The sequence below is a fragment of the Oncorhynchus kisutch genome, linkage group LG26, assembly GCF_002021735.2.
Source record: "Oncorhynchus kisutch isolate 150728-3 linkage group LG26, Okis_V2, whole genome shotgun sequence".
Classification (NCBI taxonomy): Eukaryota; Metazoa; Chordata; class Actinopteri; order Salmoniformes; family Salmonidae; genus Oncorhynchus; species Oncorhynchus kisutch.
In genome coordinates, this window is record NC_034199.2 from 37656534 (window position 1) to 37680259 (window position 23726).

Genomic DNA, 23726 nt, shown 5'->3' on the forward strand with positions numbered 1-23726 from the left:
TTAAAATTGTTAATAACCAGACGTGGATGTCGATTAAGTAGACCCCTGCACCTCTCTGATTCAGAGGAGTTGGGTTAAATGCAGAAGACACATTTCAGATGAAGGCATTCAGTTGTACAACGGACTAGGTATCCCCCTTTCCCTTTACCTTAATGCTGAAAAACAACTTACATTTTCATCAGAACAGAGGTCCACAGCCCTTTCATCAGAACAGAGGTCCACAGCTCTTTCATTAGGGCAGCGGTCCACAGCCCTTTCATTAGAACAGAGGTCCACAGCCCTTTCATTAGAACAGAGGTCCACAGCTCTTTCATCAGAACAGAGGTCCACAGCCCTTTCATTAGAGCAGAGATCCACAGCCCTTTCATCAGAGGAGAGATCCACAGCCCTTTCATTAGGGCAGCGGTCCACAGCCCTTTCATTAGAACAGAGATCCACAGCCCTTTCATTAGAACAGAGGTCCACAGCCCTTTCATTAGAACAGAGGTCCACAGCTCTTTCATCAGAGGAGAGATCCACAGCCCTTTCATTAGAACAGAGGTCCACAGCCCTTTCATTAGAGCAGAGATCCACAGCCCTTTCATCAGAGGAGAGATCCACAGCCCTTTCATTAGGGCAGCGGTCCACAGCCCTTTCATTAGAACAGAGGTCCACAGCCCTTTCATCAGAACAGAGGTCCACAGCCCTTTCATTAGAGCAGAGGTCCACAGCCCTTTCATCAGAGGAGAGATCCACAGCCCTTTCCAAGGGATCCAAAGTTTTGCATTGGAGGTCTTTCAAGATGAGAATCTGTAAAAGGATATATGAAGTTCACTTGTCAACAATGACCATGATTGTATGTCATAAACTAGCACTGAAGTCTGTGATAAAATAGATTGATACTGTTACGAAGAGCACCTCTAAATAAGTGACCCGTTTATGAGCCAAATTTAGATCACACTATTTCTTATTCAAAGTGATGGGCTCAGAATCCCTCTCTAACCCACCAGCCGGTTGTGCTTGAGTCTGCAAATACAGTGTGTGCATTGCGCAGTTTCGGCATTCCCTTTTTATACACTATAAAACACATCATACTGTTACTTGTGTACAATGATAGACTGTATCATTCATAAAATAATCATGCTTTCCACTGTGTTTAAAATTTGTCAAAAAAGGTTTGGTCTTTGTTTATGCAGCCCGTCTATACTCATCTGTTGTGTTTGGTAATGGGCCCATGGACTGTATACTATAAAGAATAAGTACAAACCACTCAACAGTCAATAGTTGAAAGCACGGAATCATTAACCCATATGACTCATTTCCTTTGAGGCAGTCAAGGATGACTATGAACTGAGTTCACGTGACAGTCACATAGCAAAAGGTTGCGATGTATCATGGTTGTATTATAGAAGGGCTGACTGGAAGAGTTATTGTTTAGAATTCATTCACTCTTTGAAGTCAATTGAGAGACAGCTGTCATAGATATGGACTCTGTGCGCTCCTGGCTCCGGGCCTTCAACAACAGAATAGCCAGGCCCAGGTTGGTTATATTTGCCTTAACTCAAGCAATGCTCTGAATAAACTAATTTATTTCACAATTAAAGGGAGGTAACAATGTTCCACTAGTAACAGACTCAGCTATACTAAAGTTTCCGCACTAATGTCAATGTTTTCTGAAAGTGCATGAAATAATCTTCATGTGAATTGATGAAGTCGTTAGAATTGAGAAAGTGAAACTAGTGTTTTATAGATGGTTGTGGATGCACCACAGTCCATTGTGAATGTTTGTCAACTAAGAGAAAGTGGATTTTTTTGTGGCGTTCATTACAACTGTGATAAACTGCACTGCTCAAATAGCATGGAAGTCAAAGAAATTGGATATTATTGTGGCTGCTGCAGTAAAGTATCTGGGGTTTCAGGAATTTACAGCCAGTGGTGGAAAAGTACCCGATTGTCATACTTGAGTAAGAGTAAAGATACCTTAATAGAAAATAACTCAAGTAAAAGGGAAAGTCACCCAGTAAAATACTACTTGAGTAAAAGTATCAAAAGTATTTGGTTGTAAATAAACTTAAGTATCAAAAGTACATGTAATTGCAAAAATATACCTAAGTATAAGTCATTTCAAATTGCTTATATTAATAAAACCAGACGGCACAATTTTCTTGTTTTGTATTTATTTACGGATAGACAGGGGCACACTCCAACACTCAGATATAATTTACAATCGAATCATTTGTGTTTAGTGATTCCGCCAGATCAGAGGCAGTAGGGATGGCCAGGGATGATTTGCCGCTCTCCCAGGCTCCTGAGCCTGTGTAGGGATCAGACATGGATTATTGATTTTAACCATAGAGGCAAGGAGCATGTTGAGTGATAACGTGGTAGTCAGTATAATTTGAGTATTTTTATCCACATAATTTTGTATTTTGGGATCTGTTATTTTCATTCTGCCGTAAAACCCAACAAAGAAGAAGAAGTGGGCGCAGCCTTGTCTCGTGATCACAACAGTTCAATCGACCCTCGACTTGTCCTGTCTGGCTCGGGGGTCACTGTGCTTTTGGAAAGATAGGGTACCTACTCCAATTCGCAGGAATTTACCTCATTAACTGTATTCATACAGGGATGTACAAGGAGTCCAACACACGGGTAATTTGTGTTATTTTGTTGAAATTCAGTTCTGAGCGTTCACTCCTCCTTCAGTTATCTAACTTCGGTGGGCCTACTATCTTGCTAGCTAGCTCACTGATTCGCCAGGCACATGTAATCAGAAAGATGGCTAGCGAGATGTACAGTACCCCATCCATAGACGCTAACATTCTTGGGCAAGCTTTAGAGTCTGTTCGGCTACTACTGTAGCTATCTGAGTAATTAAGTTAATAGATTTTGATCTGCATGGTACTTTTTTGCAGTGGTTATTGGTGGGTTTATTTACGTTTGTCTTCTTGCATGGCGATGATAACAAACGTTAGTTAGTTGTTACCACAGGTGTTAACGTTACTTTTAACAAAAGTCAGTTAGGTAGCAGTATTAGCAATAGGCTAACAGTATGGCTATGTAGCTAGTATATACACATTATCACATTATCATAGTTGCCTCCTAAACTGAAGCAGTGTGAGGGTGAACGCGGCATGTGTATAACTACAACCAGGTATCAAGTCAGACATGTCAGAGTTTCCTAGTTCTGACTAGCATGTGAACGCGGCATTAGCTTTCTCAGCTGTCATTATAGGTCTTACCGTTAGTGGTCACATGACATGGTGGAAAACATACGAGTGAGGTTGTCATTTTCCTCCGGTCCATCCCTCCACAAGTGGTAACTTTGCTACTTCTCTTACTGCTGTTAAGAGCAACCGTTTATCTTCGTTTGATGACGAAAACAGCAAAAGTCAGATACTACATTTATTGCAAGTACAAATTCCGTTGTTTTTATCAAACAGTATTTTTTTTGTCTAATTTGCATGTTCTGAATTTATGCAGTGATACGTTCCTCAGCTCGGTGGTAGTTGATGCTTGTTGTTGACTTAACTTGAATAGGACAGATGATCAACTAAGTAGGCTAGTCTAAATCACGTGTTCTTGCCTTTGAACACCATTACTTGAAGAGAGATATACATTGGACGACTAGTTTTGACTTTGACAGTATACAGAAATAACCATATTGTACTGTATTTACACTCAACAAGATATAAACTGCTGTTGGTTTGCATTCGTGGATCGTGGTAGGGTCGACTGCAGTTGTAGTCTTGTCCATCAATGCTACTGTTTGCAAGGACCGTAAGGACTACTCTCTAATAGCCTTGTTCAGTTCAATGTTCTCTACTTTTATAGTACTCTAAATACCCAAATTCATGTTGTTACGTTCAAAACAATACAACATACCAATTGTTGACACCATTCAAAACAATGAGGATTTGGATCTTTAAAGCCAGTTATCTCCTAATCACCTTTTTGCAGATAGAACCTTAGAACCAAGCTCTAGAAGTGTCAAAAGCTCAGCAAAAATCGAAGAAATTCTATTCTATCCCACTTTATTCCCTTTCTGCTTATAGGCTAATGCCTCTGCCTTCCTTCCTGTTTGCTCTGTTACAAAGTAGGGGGAGAGTGAGAAGAATCATGTGCCTCCTGTGAGGGTAAGCCTGAGAAACATGCGGTTCACAACACAACCACTACTACTCTGGGCCGTTTTGCACTCAATCAGTTCCTTAGTATTATGTTCTACCTAGTAAGCTATAGGTGTAATTCCATCAAACCAGCATTGCTGTATATTTGCAGTCGCTTCTTTTCCATGGTCAAATAAAATCACAATGTTTTTGAGTACTGTAGTTTATAAACAAAGTTTATGCATAATATGCTGTTGCTGTGACAGATTCAATTGAAGTCGAGCATAAGTGGTGAAGTTGTTTCACTGCACTAGAAGATGGAACATCATTTCATGGGGAATAGTAAGAACAGTAGTTCTGTTTATGGGGTTGGTTCACAAGAAAAGGACTTAAATGGGTATGATGATAAGTGTCTGAAAGGAGAAACAGAGGAACTGAACGCTAAATAGCAGAGGTATCAGCTTCAAACGAACAACTCACAACCCAGTTAAACTACTGAGCACAAGACTTATTTTGAACAAACCACAGGTAAAACTTTGATCAAAAGTAATGGTTTGAATATCAATGAAATTGTAGCTTTGTCGTGATGTGTGTTTTGTCATATATATATATATATATAGCCCCCGTGCCCGCAGGAGGCCTTTTGCCTTTTTGTAGGCCGTCATTGTAAATAAGAACGTGTTCTTAACTGACTTGCCTAGTTAAATAAAGGTTTAAATTCAAAATAAAAAGTCAAGTAGGCAATGGCACTGTTTAGGCCTAGTTGTTTAGGCCTAGTTGTTTAGGCCTAGTTGTTTAGGTCTAGTTGTTATCACACGATCAACCAGAGGATCACCATGACGTGACCACAATGTTCTGGTCTCACCAAGAGATCATTTGTCTTTCCAACAGGAGCAGTGACATGGAGGCTGAGGACAAATCCTCCTCCACGCTGGATTGCAGTGTGAAGCCTCCCATCTCCCCTGGCAGCCCATCTCACCTGACACACTTCAAACCCCTGACTCCAGAGCAGGACGAGCCTCCGCTCCGATCAGCCTACAGCTCCTTCGTCAACCTGTTCCGCTTCAATAAAGGTCATTTACCAAGGTCACACACACACAGATTGTTTTGAGATGGTTGACTTGACAGTCTTTTTAAATGTTCATCTTCTAGTAAGCCTATGCATTTACGATGAAGAGACAAGACAGTGACTGAGTCAGTCCAGCAAATTCTCTATTAACCACGAGGAAGTTTATTAATAACTTAATGTTGTTTTGTCACACTGCTCTTCTTGTTATTTCTCATTCTGTGGAGTAGCCTATAGCAGCCTATAATTTGCAGTACTGTACAGTCAAGGCTCATGTACTGTCCCCTAGAATGCAGGGAAAGTTACTTCTGTAGCCTTGACTACCAGCCTGGTTTACAGTCAGAATTACTTTGAGGAAGCAGAATGGAACGGAATGCAGCCCAGATCAGAACCCATGTCTTGTGAGGTAATGTGATAGAATGTTGTCTTGGTGCCAGGAGGGGGCCTTTCAACCACATGGGCCATCATGTGTCTCCCTCTCTTCAGGCCCTGCCCTCACTGGCAGGCCCCTCACCAAGGCAACAGAGCTCTGCTCACATACCAGAGCTTGGAGCATTTAAATATTCGGTCCTGCTTTATTTGAAGTGCAATTTATGAAGGCTTCATAAAACATTCATATAGGCTTCATAAGCACTACATAGATGCTTCACAAATCATCTATAATCTTATATCATGCTCTATAAAGATTCATAATGTGGCATAACTGTGTGACATAACCATCAATTTATTTGTTCACATTTGTTCATCTTTTATAAGGCATGAAATACAGTTATAGATGATTTGTGACCCATGTATGCAGTGGTATTGAAGCCTTCATAAGATGCACTTCAAATAAAGCAGGACCAAATATTCTATGCACAGTATTCATATTCTTTAAATTTCTCTGGTATTATAAGATAATTGGCGATTCAATTCTCATTGGATTAGAAGAGAGAGCATGTTCTTGACAGCAACAGCAATGTATACAGTCGCCGTGTTTCGCTGCTCTTATTAGACACAACATACTCCCGAGTGGCGCAGCGGTCTAAAGGCACTGCATCTCAGTCATTATAGACACCCTGGTTCGAATCCAGGCTGTATCACAACCGGCCATGATTGGGAGTCCCATCGATCGTGCGGTGCACAACTGGCCCAGCGTTGTCCAGGTTTGGCCGGTTAGGCAGTCATTGTAAACTGACTTGCCGAGTTAAATAAAGGTCAAATGTCAGTTTTATATATATATTTTAAAACACTAAAATATTCCTTTTATTTAAAGTGACCTTTGTATTGCTAAAACAGGAGTACTGACTTAACACAACAAAGGTTGTTTATGGATAAGAATGTACTACAGACGTATAAAGCATTGTCATGTTTGTAGTATGGCATTTTATAAAGACTCCAAATGTCCAAATCAAATCAAATCCAAATTTATTTGTCACATACACATGGGTTAGCAGATGTTAATGCGAGTGTAGCGAAATGCTTGTGCTTCTAGTTCCGACAATGCAGTAATAACCAACAAGTAATCTAGCTAACAATTCCAAAACTACTACCTTATAGACACAAGTGTAAGGGGATAAAGAATATGTACATAAAGATATATGAATGAGTGATGGTACAGAGCAGCATAGGCAAGATACAGTAGATGGTATTGAGTGCAGTATATACATATGAGATGAGTATGTAAACAAAGTGGCATAGTTAAAGTGGCTAGTGATACATGTATTACATAAAGATGCAGTAGATGATATAGAGTACAGTATATACATATGAGATGAATAATGTAGGGTATGTAAACATTATATTAGGTAGCATTGTTTAAAGTGGCTAGTGATATATTTTACATCATTTCCCATCAATTCCCATTATTACTAAAGTACACAGCTTTGTCATCATGGGTAGGTGTGATGATGTTTCAATGAACTTTATTGACCTTAAATGACCCGTTGTGATTGGTCTGTGTGTACAGAGGAGGGACGGCTGCCCTCGGTGACAGAGAAACCGGATGTGGCTTTGACGTCAACCACTGGGGAGCGTGGGAGCTGGACCAGCCCAGCACACTCCATCCACAGCTCTGGGACCCATAGGAAACAACACCCCAACCTGCTCCGTAGAACATCCACCGCCTCAGGTAACACACACACACATTCTTACTCATACTAGGGCCACAGGAGGGACACGTACACTGTATGTCCAGTGCTGCAGTTGTTTCACAGTTGTAAGCCAACCTATCCTCTTCCAACAGTGGTTCCTTAAAACGTTTACATTTCTTTACATTTTGAGTGATTGCATGATCTCTGACCTGACAATGATGGTGAAAGTATCAGTTTCATCCTTAACAAATTGACGTGACTAGTCGTAATTACACCTAAGAGGTGACCCCCCCCTAGTCAAGTTTAGAGGAGAGGATGGACTGTGTGTTTGGGACTACTTCTTATTTTACCCCACAGTTGTTTTGTATAGCTGTGAAGGATAGACATTCTTGACATTGACATTAGATTTACATAGAGAGGCGCTAAGAATAATGGATGATGTGAGTAGCCTGACATCCATTCAAAACGCTGATGTCTTTTCTTTTTGCAGTGGACTGGCCATTATGACCGGGTCAGGGTGAGGGCCTTCTATACTGTGTGTTTGATAAGATCTCCAAAATGGTTTTGGGCCTGAGTTTAACAACCTGCTTTCAGAGTGGCTAGCTAACCCAAGCACCTGAGTGGTTTTGTGTGTTTGGTTGATTGAACTATATTTTGGCATGTGTCGATGAAGTGCCTTCTCGTGTTGGTTTGTTGCAAACACTGATATTTGGAAAGTTGTGTGTTTTTGCATAATGATATAAGAACTAACATGCTCCCTTTTATGTTTCTTACTTAATTGCGGTATCTGTTTTTAATTGTATTCATAATTGTTCACTAGAGCCTAGTTTATGGAACTGATATACCGGTAAGCTTCTGTTGTGCAGTCCTTTTTAAACTAACCTGCTATTATCAAAAGTAAATCCTTGTAGACATTTTATTGTACATTTCCAAGCCCATATTGGACTATAGCCTACAGTCTCTTTAGAGAGGTATAGAAGGTGCTCTCTCTCTCCCTCCTTTACCTTTCTGCATTTTATTTGCATGAAAAGGGAGCATTTGCCTGGTTAGGTGAAGTGTGTTTTATGAAGTGTATGCTGAATGTTTGCACCATGTGTGCTCCTAGAGGGCCGTAGGAAACCAGAAACCCCCCTGAGCACTCACGACCCCCGTACGGCTGTTCAGCTCCGCACTGCTCTGAAAAGACTCAAGGAGATCATGGAGGGAAAGAGCCAGGTATCTATCATTCCATTACCCCATCACCCCATTAACTCATTAAGCCATCACCACATTAACTCATTAAGCCATTACCCCATTAAATCATTAAGCCATCACCCCATTAACTCATTAAGCCATTACCCCATTAACTCATTAAGCCATTACCCCATTAACTCATTAAGCCATTACCCCATTAACTCATTAAGCCATCACCCCATTAACTCATTAAGCCATTAACTCATTAAGCAATCACCCCATTAACTCATTAAGCCATCACCCCATTAACTCATTACCCCATCACCCCATTAACTCATTACGCCATTACTCCATCTTGCCAAGTAGCCCATCACGCCAAGTAGCCCATTGGCCCATCACACCAAGTAGCCCATTGCCCCATCACACCAAGTAGCCCATCACACCATTACACAGTTGCTGTTGGTTATTGTACCTCACGTCACACTTCTGTTGTTTATTGTACCTCACGTCACACTGCTGTTGGTTATTGTACCTCACGTCACACTGCTGTTGGTTATTGTACCTCACGTCACACTGCTGTTGGTTATTGTACCTCACGTCACACTGCTGTTTATTGTACTTCACGTCACACTGCTGTTGGTTATTGTACCTCACGTCACACTGCTGTTGGTTATTGTACCTCACGTCACACTGCTGTTGGTTATTGTACCTCACGTCACACTGCTGTTGTTTATTGTACCTCACGTCACACTGCTGTTGTTTATTGTACCTCACGTCACACTGTTGTTTATTGTACCTCACGTCACACTGCTGTTTATTGTACCTCACGTCACACTGCTGTTGTTTATTGTACCTCACGTCACACTGCTGTTTATTGTACCTCACGTCACACTGCTGTTGTTTATTGTACCTCACGTCACACTGCTGTTGGTTATTGTACCTCACGTCACACTGCTGTTTATTGTACCTCACGTCACACTGCTGTTGTTTATTGTACCTCACGTCACACTGCTGTTGGTTATTGTACCTCACGTCACACTGCTGTTTATTGTACCTCACGTCACACTGCTGTTGTTTATTGTACCTCACGTCACACTGCTGTTTATTGTACCTCACGTCACACTGCTGTTGTTTATTGTACCTCACGTCACACTACTGTTGGTTATTGTACCTCACGTCACACTGCTGTTTATTGTACCTCACGTCACACTGCTGTTGGTTATTGTACCTCACGTCACACTGCTGTTTATTGTACCTCACGTCACACTGCTGTTTTACTCACCATTGCTCTACTGCAGCTTGTTTTTATTTAGAGTAATATAACCTAGCTAACAATCACAGTCACACACAGGCAACTGTTCCAAATATAGGACAGCATGTTAAGACCCCTCTTATTCTTCAGAAGGAGGTGGTTATTGTTTCATCTGACCGTTTGATTTCAGTGAAACAGTTTCCGTATACTTTAATAAGACGTCTTCAGAAAATCAAATCAAACTTTGTCACATGCGCCGAATACACCAGGTGTACACCTTACAGTGAAATGCTTACTTACAAGCCCTTAACCAACAGGTGTACACCTTACAGTGAAATGCTTACTTACAAGCCCTTAACCAACAGGTGTACACCTTACAGTGAAATGCTTACTTACAAGCCCTTAACCAACAGGTGTACACCTTACAGTGAAATGCTTACTTACAAGCCCTTAACCAACAGGTGTACACCTTACAGTGAAATGCTTACTTACAAGCCCTTAACCAACAATGCAGTTTTAAGAAAATTCCACACAAAAAAAAGTATGAAATAAGAATAACAAATGATGAAAGAGCAGCAGTAAATAACAATAGCAGGGCTATATACAGGGGCTATATACAGGGGCTATATACAGGGGCTATATACAGGGGCTATATACAGGGGCTGTATACAGGGGCTATACAGGGGCTATATACAGGGGCTATATACAGGGGCTATATACAGGGGCTATATACAGGGGCTATATACAGGGGCTGTATACAGGGGCTGTATACAGGGGCTGTATACAGGGGCTATATACAGGGGCTATATACAGGGGCTATATACAGGGACTATATACAGGGGCTATATACAGGGGCTATATACAGGGACTATATACAGGGGCTATATACAGGGGCTATATACAGGGGCTATATACAGGGACTATATACAGGGGCTATATACAGGGGCTATATACAGGGGCTATATACAGGGGCTATATACAGGGGCTATATACAGGGGCTATATACAGGGACTATATACAGGGGCTATATACAGGGGCTATATACAGGGGCTATATACAGGGGCTATATACAGGGGCTGTATACAGGGGGTATATACAGGGGGTATATACAGGGGCTATATACAGGGGCTGTATACAGGGGGTATATACAGGGGCTATATACAGGGGCTATATACAGGGACTATATACAGGGGCTGTATACAGGGGGTACCGGTACAGAGTCAATGTGCGGGGGCACCGGTGTAGAGGTAATTGTGTACATGCAGATAGGGTTATTAAAGTGACTATGCATAGATAATAACAGAGAGTAGCAGCAGCGTAGTAGGGCGGGGGGGTGCAAATAGTCCGGGTAGCCATTTGACTAGCTGTTCAGGAGTCTTATGGCTTGGGGGTAGAAGCTGTTTAGAAGCCTCTTGGACCTAGACTTGGCGTTCCGGTACCGCTTGCCGTGCGGTAGCAGAGAGAACATTCTATGTCTAGGGTGGCGGGAGTCTAACAGCACCGTTGTTAATAGAATAGATACATGAAGAAGTCCAGGCTCGTGACGCATTACAAACCTCTGGGATTGGTTGCAGGACAGTGACCTGAAGCAGTACTGGATGCCAGACAGTCAGTGTAAAGAGTGCTACGACTGCAACGAGAAGTTCACCACCTTCCGCCGCCGACACCACTGTCGGCTCTGCGGACAGATCTTCTGCAGCCGTTGTTGCAACCAGGAAATCCCTGGCAGGTTTATGGGCTACACGGGTGAGTGCTTTGGGGAGGGGGAGGCTCACAGGAGTGGGTGGGGGGGCAGCCCCGAAAGTTGTTCCCAAAGCAGGGTCACAGTGTTTTAAAGACCACAGGCCCTACTGGTTTAAACTCCAGTTTGAATTCAATGCTTTGTTAGATGTGTTGCAGGAAACACTAGGAGGTCTACCTCTGGGGAAATGTATACACAGAGGCCTATGGGCACTCAGCATGGTGCGTGTGTGTTTTCTGCCGTGGTTGTGTGTGTTAGCAAAGTTGGATTTTGGGTAAGTTGACTGGTTGACCAGTAGTGTTTGAGCACACCTTGTTTGAAATATCCCTGAACATTGCTGTGATGTGAGAATCTGAGACCAATGAAACATCTGTTTGACCTTTGATGATGCTGTGATGTGACCTAACCATGCCATGCAGTGACCACAATACTGCCTCCATCCTAGCTCATAGCAGGACCTGCTCTTCCTCTCACTGACTCCTCCCCTCTCTCGGTCTCTTTCCCTTTCTCCATTGCACCTACCTATCTCTCTCCTCTCCTCGCCTCTCTCTCCTATCCTCTTCTCTTCATCCCTCCCTCCATTGTTACTGTGTGTAGGAGACCTGCGGGCCTGCACCTACTGCCGTAAGATCGCTCTGAGCTACTCCCAGTCTGCAGATTCTGGCTCCATTGGAGAGGACCTGTCTGCTCTGTCTGACTCCTCCATCAGCTCCGTCTGCATCCTGGAACCCAGCGAGCCTCGCACCCCGGTCGGAGGACGCAAGTCCAGCCGTAACATCTTCCTAGAGGAGGACCTGGCCTGGCAGAGGTGAACTAAGAGGAGACAGAGAGCAGAGGAACCTCTGTGAGGAACCATGCATGCCCCACAGAATTAAATAGATCAATATACAATAACATGTTATTATCTCTACGGCATGCACACCTCCCTCACATGGACCCCTAGTCAATCGTCCCATTCCGTTCCCCTCATACAAAAGATGCATGCACTCCTCCTTCGCATCAACTTCCAGTCATCTATTTGTTCCCCTGCCTCACCTTTTTTCTCAGTGTTTTCTTTCTCTCTGTGTATGTCCTCCATGTTACTCTCTGTGTATAGCCTCCATGTTACTCTCTGTGTATAGCCTCCATGTTACTCTCTGTGTATAGCCTCCATGTTTCTCTCTGTATTCCTACTCTCATCTTTGTCTTTTCCTTCAAATGCAGAGTTGAAGAGACAGAGGAGAGAGACACACTAGGCGCTCTTCACCCCCCATGTCCTCTCCCTCCCTGCCCACTCCCCTCCGCCTGTCCTTTTCTTCCCCTGTAAACTGGGTGGGTTCTTTCTCCCAGTATGGTCCACTTTCATTGGATGTCTTTTATTGAAAACCATCTCTCAGCAATTTTTCAGATCCATTTTATAATCATAAATTGTCAATGCAAAAAACAAGCAAATTATGAAAAGAAATTGGGGTTGTGTTTTTCAAAGACAGACCTGGTTGGATTTTGTCAGAGAACGCATGCTATTGTGTAATTGATTACCACTAGCAACATTCCATCCCATTAAACAATGTAACTCGCTTTGAGCTAATAACATTCCATCCCATTAAACCACATGCCTCACTTTGAGCTAATAACATTCCATCCCATTAAACCACGTGCCTCGCTTTGAGCTAATAACATTCCATCCCATTAAACCACGTGCCTCGCTTTGAGCTAATAACATTCCATCCCATTAAACCACGTGCCTCGCTTTGAGCTAATAACATTCCATCCCATTAAACCACGTGCCTCGCTTTGAGCTAATAACATTCCATCCCATTAAACCACGTGCCTCGCTTTGATCCAATCATCAGTGTGATACTCTTGCTCCTAACGACATGTCTCAAAGAAACTATTTGTCCCTTTCTCTCCTGGTGTAGAAACACTGAGATTGGGATAAGAAAGAAGTGAGTCCTGCTGTTGTTCATATGGCCAGCTTGTAACAGTTTTGGCTTTCTTTTACTTTTGAGTTGAGCCTTACCCTTCGAGCCCTACCATATTGACACTTCTGCATACGTCTACCATAACTAGTTACTGTAGTGTTACATGGACGTCAAAGTCAAATTATTTAGTTCAGGTATGAATTAGTTTGCGTGTGTGACAGTTTGATTCACCAGGAGTCTCAGAGCAGAGGTATGAATTCTAGACTGACTGGGCTTCAAGAGGATGGAGGCAAGTCCCCAATAAGGAAGCGGTGAGTGTCTGCTTTTGGTCCATATTTTTATCGAACCCTTTTACAGCTAGTTTTTTCCAAACTCTGTTCAGGGCTTGTATTTTGGAGCCCTGTTCTCTGATGGTGCACCCTACCGAGAGAGATGTACGTTATATATACAAAAGTATGTGGACACCCATTCAAATTAGTGTATTCAGCTATTTTAGCCGCACCCATTGCTGACAGGTGTATTAAATCGTTGCAACACTCACTACCGAGTTCCAAACTGCCTCTGGAAACAATGTCAGCACGAGCAGTTTGTCGGGAGCTTCATGAAATGGGTTTCCGTGGCCAAGCAGCCTCACACAAGCCTAACATGCTGACCAGACCGGACACGTCGCGTGCACGAGCGTTGCCAAATAAATGTAGAAATCCATGTTATTCAATTATTGCACCGACACTGCTCACGCACGCCAACGAGCATCTGCGTTGCCAAGGGCTAAAATAGAACTCCTTTCTATATCTGACGCAGATCGCGCTGCAAGTCCTGCCTCTCCCATCTCCTCATTGGTTTATAGAAGTAGGTACCCACGTGCCATCATTGGTTATACCCACGTGGGTGATTGAAAGACAAACTGTTTTGCCAGTTTTTGTGGTAATACTATGAAAGTGTAGATGCGATCGCCATCAAAGATGAAAAAGCCTGGAAGGAGGAGAGATGACAAACGATTCAGTTGTCGGTTTTATGTGTGGATTAATTGTCGGAGTAGAGGACCTTTACAGGTGGCACTATGCATTGGGACAGGCAGTATTCTTCAGTGTTTATATCTCAGGACAAATTAGCTAGCAACAGCAAGCTAGCTAAATAGGACAAATTAGCTAGCAAGTGCAAGCTGACTAGCTAAATTGCCGTACATGTTTAATGCTTTTCGACCTGTCCCCAAATTAATGTCATTGGTTCAGAGTTTGTTTTGATATTTTAACCTGCGTGTCGTGATCGCGTTTAGTGTAGGGGGACAAAATACATTTATGCACGATAGCGCACGATGGTGCACACGCGCAGCCGGTTTGGGTTCCGTGTGAGATCACCATGTGGGATGCCAAGCGTCGGCTGGAGTGGTGTAAAGCTCGCCGCCATTGAACTCTGGAGCAGTGGAAACAATCTCTGGTGTGATGAATCACACTTCACCATTTGGCAGTCCGACTAACGAATCTGGGTTTGGTGGATGCCAGAAGAATACTGCCTGTCCCAATGCATAGTGCCACCTGTAAAGTTTGTTGGAGGAGGAAAAATGGTCAGGCTGTTTTTCATGGTTTGAGCTCCGGCCCTTAGTTCCATTGAAGAGACATCTTAACGCTACAGCATACAATGACATTCTAGACAATTCTGCGGTTCCAACTTTGTGGCAACAGTTTGAGGAAGGCCCTTTCCTGTTTCAGCATGACGGTTGTGCACAAGGCGAGTTCCATACAGAAATGGTTTGTCGAGATCGGTGTGGAAGAACTTGACTGCCCTGCACAGAGCCCTGACCTCAACCCCATTGAACAGCTTTAGGATAAATTAGAGCGCCGACTGCGAGCCAGGCCTCATCACCCAACAAAATCAGTGCCGACCTCACTAATGCTCTTGTGGCTGAATGGAAGCAAGTCCTTGCAGAAATGTTCCAACATCTAGTGGAAAGCCTTCCCAGAAGAGTGGAGGCTGTTATAGCAGCAAGGGGCGACCAAACCCATGTTAATGCCTATGATTTTGGAATACGAAGTTCAAGGTTTCTCCCCCACATGCACACACACATACTCAGAGAAATAGGGTGCAGAATGCCCTGCAGGTCCTGTAATGCCATCCCTGTCATATCCAGGTCAGCCAGTGTGACCAACTTGTCCCTGGACCCGTCTGGCTCCTCCATGTTGCCCTCCTATGACAGCTCAGTGAGCCCCCAGACCAGTAGGACCATGCCCAAACCTGACCACAGTGAAGAGGAGAGGAAGATACTGCTGGTAAGGATTCTCTTTCTTTACTTTCCTCTTTCCCCTTCTATCCATCTCTGTATCCCTTTCTCTCACCCTCTCCATCTTGTCCTTACGCTCTCCCTCTCTCCATCTTGTCCTTACGCTCTCCCTCTCTCCATCTTGTCCTTACGCTCTCCCTCTCTCCATCTTGTCCTTACGCTCTCCCTCTCTCCATCTTGTCCTTACGCTCTCCCTCTCTCCATCTTGTCCTTATGCTCTCCCTCTCTCCATCTTGTCCTTACGCTCTCCCTCTCTCCATCTTGTCCTTACGCTCTCCCTCTCTCCATCTTGTCCTTACGCTCTCCCTCTATTTTATTTCTAGCCCTGTCTGTATATTTACACTCCATTGTTGGCAAAGCATACAATAAAAACAGATTTTTCACTGACTGACTTTCATGACATGTAGGACTCGTCCCAGCTCAAAGACCTGTGGAAGAAGATTTGTAACAACAGTACTGGCATGGAGTTCCAGGACCACCGCTACTGGCTCCGTACATACCCCAACTGCATTGTGGGGAAGGAGCTGGTCAACTGGCTGCTGAGGAGTGGAACCATCTCCACCAGGTATAGACATACTGTATCATTGCTACCTGACTGATGTCTGAATAACGATATTGTAGAAAGAAGAGATTACATGAGTTAGAAAATGTTTTCTCTCTTGCCTACATCTCTCTCACTCTTCCATCTTTCTTGCTCATTCATCCACTCTCGCTCGCCCTTCCATCTTTCTCTCGCTCTGTCTGTCTGTCTCACTCACTCATACTCTTGCAGGGCCCAGGCGATAGCCATTGGTCAGGCTGTGGTAGACGGTCGTTGGTTGGACTGTGTCACTCACCACGACCAGCTGTTCAGGGATGAGTACGCTCTCTATCGCCCCCTCCAGGTGAGATACTGTTTTGTGGGAATAAGGGGACGAGTCTGCCTACTTCTCCCTATAGCCACTTGGTTTATTACATGTAGCCACTCCTCCAACAACTTTGTGCAGCAGTGATGCCACTGCAGCCGAACGGCACTAAAAGCTCACCACACTTCAATTAAGAGGGTGATGGTGAGGATGATGATCATGATGTTCTGTCTTCTCTTCAGAGCACAGAGTTCTCTGAGACCCCGTCTCCTGACAGTGACAGTGTCAACTCTCTGGAGGGACACTCAGAACCCTCCTGGTTCAAAGACATCAAGTTTTGCGACAGTGACACAGACCAGGTGGCTGACGAGAATGACTATGTCACGGCCAGTATGTATCCCAGCATGCCTTGTGACTTTAGCCCTCAGGCTAAACATTACAACAACCAGCATCATGTCTATGCCTGCTTTCTTCTTAAAGGTCCAAGGCAGCCATTTTCTTCTCAATATCAAATCATTTCTGGGTAACAGTGAAGTACTTTACTGTGATTTGTTTTCAATTCAAATGGTCATAAAGCAAGAATTTAGCTTGGACTGTCTCAGTGGGGAGGGGAAAACTGAACTAGCCGTTATTGGCAGAGCGGTTTGGAACTCTTTCTTATTGGTCTGTTAACCAATGTATTGCCTGGTGATGTCAGCAGGCAGGCCAAAAGTTAACCCCACCAAAACAGGCTGAAATGTCAGGCAGTCTTTCAAACAGCGATCACACTAAAAGGGCATTATCATCATTTCCATCCTCAGTGTGGAAATATACATCTGAAGTCGGAAGTTTACATACACCTTAGCCAAATACATTTAAACTCAGTTTTTCACAATTTAATACTAGTAATAATTCTCTGTTTTTAGATCAGTTAGAACACCACTTTATTTTAAGAATGTGAAATGTCAGAATAGAATGATTTATTTCTTTCATCACATTCCCAGTGGGTCAAAAGTTTACATACACTCAATTAGTATTTGGTAGCATTGCCTTTAAATTGTTTAACTTGAGTCAAATGTTTTAGGTAGCCTTCCGCAAGCTTCTCACAATAAATTGGGTGAATTTTGGCCCATTCCTCCTGACAGAGCTGGAGTAACTGAGTCAGGTTTGTAGTCCTCCTTGTTCGCACATGCTTTTTCAGTTCTGCCCACAAATGTTCTATGTGATTGAGGTCAGGGCTTTGTGATGGCCACTCCAATACCTTGACTTTGTTGTCCTTAAGCCATAACTGTGGAAGTATGCTTGGGGTCATTGTTAATTTGGAAGACCCATTTGTGACCAAGCTTTAACTTCCTTACCGATGTCTTGAGATGTTGTTTCAATATATCCACATAATTTTCCTCCCTCATGATGCCATATATTTTGTGAAATGTACCAGTCCCTCCTACAGCAATGCAGCAAAGCACCCGTGCTTCACAGTTGGGATGGTGTTCTTCGGCTTGCAAGCCTGCCCCTTTTTCCTCCAAACATAACGATGGTCATTATGACCAAACAGTTCTATTTTTGTTTCATCAGACCAGAGGACATCTTTGTCCCCATGTGCAGTTGCAAACTGTAGTCTGGCTTTTTTATGTAAGGTTTTGGAGCCGTGGCTTCTTCCTTGCTGAGCGGCCTTTCAGGTTATGTCGATACAGGACTAGTTTTACTGTGGATTTAGATACTTTTGTACCTGTTTCCTCCAGGATCTTCACAAGGTCCTTTGCTGTTGTTCTAGGATTGATTTGCACTTTTGCCACCAAAGTACATTCATCACTAGGAGACAGAACGCGTCTCCTTCCTGAGCAGTATGACGGCTGCGTGGTCCCATGGTGTTTATACGTACTATTGTTTGTAAAGATGAGCGTGGTACCTTCAGGCGTTTTGAAATTGTGGAGGTCTCCAATTTCTTTTCTGAGGTCTTGGCTGATTTCTTTTGATTTTCCCATGATGTCAAGCAAAGAGGCACTGAGTTTGAAGGTCGGCCTTGAAATACATCCTCAGGTACACCTCCAATTGACTCAAATGATGTCAATTAGCCTATCAGAAGCATCTAAAGCCATGACATAAATTCCAGAAAATGTCCAAGCTGTTTAAAGGCACAGTCAACTTAGTGTATGTAAACTTCTGACCCACTTGTGATACAGTGAATTATAAGTGAAATAATCTGTCTGTAAACAATTGTTGGAAAAATTACTTGTGTTATGCACAAAGTAGATGTCCTAACCGACTTGCCATAATTATAGTTTGTTAACAAGAAATTTGTGGAGTGGATGAAAAACGAGTTTTCATGACTCTAACCTAAGTGTATGTAAACTTCCGACTTCAACTGTATATAAAAGACAGGTAAATCCCATTTTTGACTGCACTAAGCCTTTAATATTGAGAGTAAACAATAGGTAGTTGACTCTTTGTAATGTCTCTGAGATTTTTCTTAGTATTTGAACTTATATAACTAGTGTGTACTCCCCCTCCATGCTGCTATGCATCAACAAGACAAATTACATGTTTTTAATGTGCTAATAAAGATCTAACAATTAATCAATCAATCAATCAATCAATGCATCCCCCCTCCCCCTCGACAGACTCATCCAACCCCAGTAAGAGGACGTCAGTCAGTAGTTTCCAGTCAGGGGTGGACAGTGACTCTGCTGCTTCCATCAACCTCAATATGGAGCAGGACAATGTCAACTTCCACATCAAGAAACAGTCCAGGTACCCCCATGTACCACCGCTCCCCAAGGATCAGAAAGGTATGGAGCAACAAACACACACTGTTCCACCCTGAACAGGGACAGTCCTATCCCTCTTCATTAGAATGTTTTGCTGAAAGAAAACGCCTTAACATAGATGTTTATTTTGATTGATTCACCTAAATCTGCAATAGCATACAAAGAGGAACTTCACCTATTTGTTTGCTCAGCCAGTTCCCATAAATCTTATACGTTTATGGAAGGTGGAGTTGTGTGTTTATTAGTTTCTCCTCTTTCTCTCTCCTGTATCAGAGTACCTGGTCTCAGAGGACGGAGGACAGAATATCTCCATCAGTGACGCTTTCATCAAAGGTAGGAACTCCCCACTTACTAGTGTAGTCTGGCTTCGTTATGGATATATTTTTTTTGCAATTGGTACACTTTTCAACTCTTGAGCAGCTGTGTATTCTTTCTATTGAACAAGCAGTTGGTACTGAACCTAATGTACTGTAGCTGTAAACCAAGCTATTGCTCTCTGTGTGCTGCAGAGTCCCTGTTTAACCGTCGTGTGGAGGAGAAAGCTAACGAGGTGCTGTTCACTCCTCTGGGCTGGCACCACAGCTCCCTGGACCAGCTCAGAGAGGAGAATGGAGAGAAGGAGGCCATGGAGAGGCTACTGTGAGTACTGTCGGACAACTTTAGAGGTTTGAAAGTTGCTCAAATGTTTGTCCAACCTTTTTTTTGTTCATTTAAATATGTATGTGAGTACAGGAAATGCTAGGCACTAGTGAAGTGGGAGGTTTGGAATGTAAAGACTAGTCTCTAGCCTACTAAATTGAAGTAGAATTGGAACTGAACATATAAGTCATTCTTTAGATGAAGCAGAGATCTCTCAGTATGAATTAGTGTTCTATGGTGGTATGTAAACATTTTTAGCTGGTGACTTCACATGTTATACTGGCCAAAAAACAGCTGTTTTCTCTTGCAAAGAAAACGGCTAACTTCTCTCCCCCACCGCAGCTCTGCCAACCACAGCCACATGATGGCGCTGCTGCAGCAGCTGCTGTACAGCGAGTCCCTGTGCCTCTCCTGGCGTGACATCATCGTTCCTGTGGTGAGGCAGGTAGTGCAGACGGTGCGGCCGGACGTTCGCAGTTGTGATGATGACATGGACATCAGACAACTGGTTCACGTCAAGAAGGTACCTCGCTGACAGTGCTCTATTCTAACTTGAGATCTGGTTGATTAACCTGACTTTCCTTGCAAGTCTCCATATTGACCTCAATGAACGATTTATGCAAAAGTCTGCGTTGCCTGCATTTCTTTCAACTCTGAATCAGGTCTTTGTCATTTGGCTTTACTTAGACTGCACATACTGCAGGAGTAGACTGATAGGTGACCAAAATGGCTGTCTTTTTAAACTTCATTCTTTCTGGGGCGGGGGGGTTTGTTGTTTTTTTAGATTCCTGGAGGGAAGAAGTTTGACTCTGCGGTAGTGAATGGCTTTGTCTGTACCAAGAACATTGCTCACAAAAAAGTAAGTTCCTTTCTCTTATGTAACCGCTACCATCTCTCCCTGTAAACACAGTCAGAGGGACGCAGTTTAGTGCTTGTCTGTGAACTCAATAAAGTACAATTTGATCATATTTTAGATGAACTCGTACATCAAGAACCCCAAGATCCTGCTTCTGAAGTGTTCTATAGAGTATCTCTACAGAGAGGAGACCAAGTTCACCTGCATTGACCCCATTGTGCTTCAGGTCAGCCTGTTAGTCATTAATTTGCTAGCACCCATCCACAATTTCTAGGAATTAAGAAAAAGAAAATGTAATCTTTGTCAGTGTCTTTGTTACCCAGGAGCATGAGTTTCTGAAGAACTATGTTCAGCGTATAGTGGACGTGCGTCCCAACCTGGTGCTGGTGGAGAAGACCGTGTCTCGTATCGCTCAGGACATGCTGCTGGAGCACGGCATCACACTGGTTATCAACGTCAAACCGGTCAGTAGCTCTCTGTACTGCTAGTAAAAAATGATTAACTGGTGTTATCAATGTCAAACCAGTTGGTATTGCCCTGCCATCTCTCTAGCTCTCTGTACTAGCTAGACTAGCCTGGGTTGTTTCCAAACCCACCTTTAGCAAGCTTAAGAACATCTTACTTGTGTAGCTTTTGTTAGTTTATTTTTATTAAAATTTTTTGCAAATAGATTTGGGTTCTATCAATGTAATTGACTGCATCATTTACAATCATATATATTTTACACACACACAGTACCAGTCAAAAGTTTGGGCACATCTACTCATTCAAAGGTTTTTCTTTATTTCTACTATCTTGTACATTGTAGAATAATAGTGAAGACATCAAAACGATGAAAAAATGAAATGGAATCATGTAGTAACCAAAAGAGTGTTAAACAATTCAAAAAATATTTCAGATTATTCAAAGTAGCCACCCTTTGCCTTGATGGCAGCTTTTCACTCTTGGCATTCTCTCAACCAGCTTCCATGAGGTGGTCACCTGGAATGCATTTCAATTAACAGGTGTGCCTTGTTAATTTGTGAAATTTCTGCGACCATTTTCCCAAGCGTCTCTGAGCAGTCAGACCTTTTATTTTGTGCCGCTAGGGCCACAGTAACCTCCCCACCCCCATGGGATACTGCAGCTAGTGTTTCACTACTCTTTATGATGGTGTCTGTTGCCATGTTAGCCCGTTCTTCTGCTTAATCCGTTCAACTGTCTTAGCCGTTCCTGCCCTCAGTCTCTCTTCCCCGCCTCTGGTTCTCTGCAGCAAGTCTTGGACAGGGTGAGTCATATGACCCAGGGGGACCTGGTCATGTTCATGGACCAGCTGCTCACCAAGCCTCGGCTGGGAACCTGCCAAAAGTTCTACCTACACTCCTTCCAGCTGGCCAACAGTGAGTGGAAACTACTCTGCCCTCAACATGCTGCTTTTAGTGTACATCTTACATATCTACATTTTTAAATCTCTTTAACTTAGATGTTGGAAGCCGTTCATAACACTTATTTCACTTAAATAATCCAACACATGAAACCAACACACTGCAACCAGGTGCTTTCATTCACAACGTCCTCCAGCCTAGACTATATGGATCTACATTCTGACTATCCTGAGTGCCACAGCAACGTCCTCCAGCCTAGACTATATGGATCTACATTCTGACTCTCCTGAGTGCCACAGCAACGTCCTCCAGCCTAGACTAGATGGATCTACATTCTGACTCTCCTGAGTGCCACAGCAATGTCCTCCAGCCTAGACTAGATGGATCTACATTCTGACTCTCCTGAGTGCCACAGCAACGTCCTCCAGCCTAGACTAGATGGATCTACATTCTGACTCTCCTGAGTGCCACAGCACAACTATGTAATGTGTTCTCCTCTTTCCCTTCTCTGTGACAGATGAGTTGAAGACTCTGATGTTCTTTGAGGGCTGCTCTCCCCAGCTAGGCTGTACCATAAAGCTTCGCGGGGCGTCTGAGTATGAGCTGGCCAGGGTTAAAGAGATCATCATCCTCATGGTGTGTGTGGCCTACCACTCCCAGCTAGAGATATCCTTCCTCATGGATGAGTTTGCCATGCCTCCCAGCCTGGCCAAGACCAGCTTCCCCTGTCTCCTGGAGAGCTCTACTGTCGAGGAGGAGGAGAGCCAGGAAAATGAGACCGACCAGAGCACCCTCTTCCAGGGAGGAGAGACTGTGCTAGGGGACGAGGAGGAGAATTCTGTATCGGAATCCTCCTCGCCTAAAGATGTCGAGGTTGTCAAAGTTGCCAAGAACCAACTCCTGTCCTCCTCATCCTCCCTGGTGGCCGAGGGGATGGAGTCAGCAGAGGTCATGACATCCACGCCGTTGTCCGATCCCCTGGCGCCGCCACCACCCTACCTCATTGATGACCTGGAGGAGTTAACAGATGAGATTGGGCTGGAGCAGGGGGAGGAGACTGAGGGGCGGAGCGGGTCAGGGGTTCTGGGGAGGGGTGAGTCGCAGGAGGAGAGCTCTGCTTCGGAGACGGCCCCCAGGCTGTTCAGAGACCCCCTGCAGGATGACACAGGGCTGTTTGTCACAGAGCAGGTGAGGATTAAGGCCACATGCAGAAACACATTGGTTTTTATAATAAAAAAGCATTTTTAAAACGACTTCCATTGTCCTCCAAGAGTGTCCAACGATATCCTTGACTGTTCTGTCACCGAGCAGGTGGCCTCGACGGACGACCATCTCAGGACGCTGACGGCAGGCTTCAAACAGGAGCTGAAGGACATCATCCTGTGTGTCTCCCCCTTCATCACTTTCAGAGAGCCCTTCCTCCTCTCCCCCGCTGGCCTACGCTGCCCCAGCAGAGACTACTTTCCTCAACAGGTCTGTTTGTTTACATTGACTGTATTTATTGAATGTTTTTCAACCTTTATTTTTTTTGTTCAGTAATGTACAATAGAATATCAGATAATCTGTTTATGTAACCATCAATTCCTCTGTACTCAGTACATCGTTGGTCATAGTGAAGATGTCTACAAAACATGGTAGTCATGCATACGCAAGATGCCATCTCATAACACTTCAGTGCTGGGCGAATGATCAATAAGATATTTTCATATT

The 23726-nt window shown here is 43.6% G+C and overlaps 1 protein-coding gene across 8 annotated transcripts in view; it reads left to right on the forward strand.

Annotated features, from left to right (window-relative positions):
* The first annotated feature begins 1387 nt into the window (after positions 1–1387).
* Positions 1388–23726, forward strand: part of LOC109870644 (1-phosphatidylinositol 3-phosphate 5-kinase) — a 33727-nt gene continuing 11388 nt past the window's right edge. The window contains exons 1-22 of one of the 8 annotated variants that reach the window (XM_031805535.1): positions 2484–2628; positions 4074–4112; positions 4952–5155; positions 7097–7258; positions 7711–7737; positions 8326–8435; positions 11220–12194; positions 13509–13598; positions 15416–15554; positions 15973–16130; positions 16338–16449; positions 16653–16800; positions 19011–19178; positions 19431–19490; positions 19667–19796; positions 20139–20319; positions 20581–20655; positions 20771–20878; positions 20976–21116; positions 21905–22031; positions 22534–23204; positions 23328–23489. In XM_031805535.1, the coding sequence (XP_031661395.1) occupies positions 13540–13598; positions 15416–15554; positions 15973–16130; positions 16338–16449; positions 16653–16800; positions 19011–19178; positions 19431–19490; positions 19667–19796; positions 20139–20319; positions 20581–20655; positions 20771–20878; positions 20976–21116; positions 21905–22031; positions 22534–23204; positions 23328–23489 (2439 nt within the window). In that variant the 5' untranslated portion in view covers positions 2484–2628; positions 4074–4112; positions 4952–5155; ... (3 more) ...; positions 11220–12194; positions 13509–13539. Of the gene's footprint in view, positions 1520–2449; positions 2629–4067; positions 4113–4951; positions 5156–7096; positions 7259–7710; positions 7738–8325; positions 8436–11219; positions 12195–13508; positions 13599–15415; positions 15555–15972; positions 16131–16337; positions 16450–16652; positions 16801–19010; positions 19179–19430; positions 19491–19666; positions 19797–20138; positions 20320–20580; positions 20656–20770; positions 20879–20975; positions 21117–21904; positions 22032–22533; positions 23205–23327; positions 23490–23726 lie in introns of those variants that run through there. The other 7 variants (XM_020461217.2, XM_020461219.2, XM_020461220.2 and 4 more) reach the window with 7 other exon arrangements.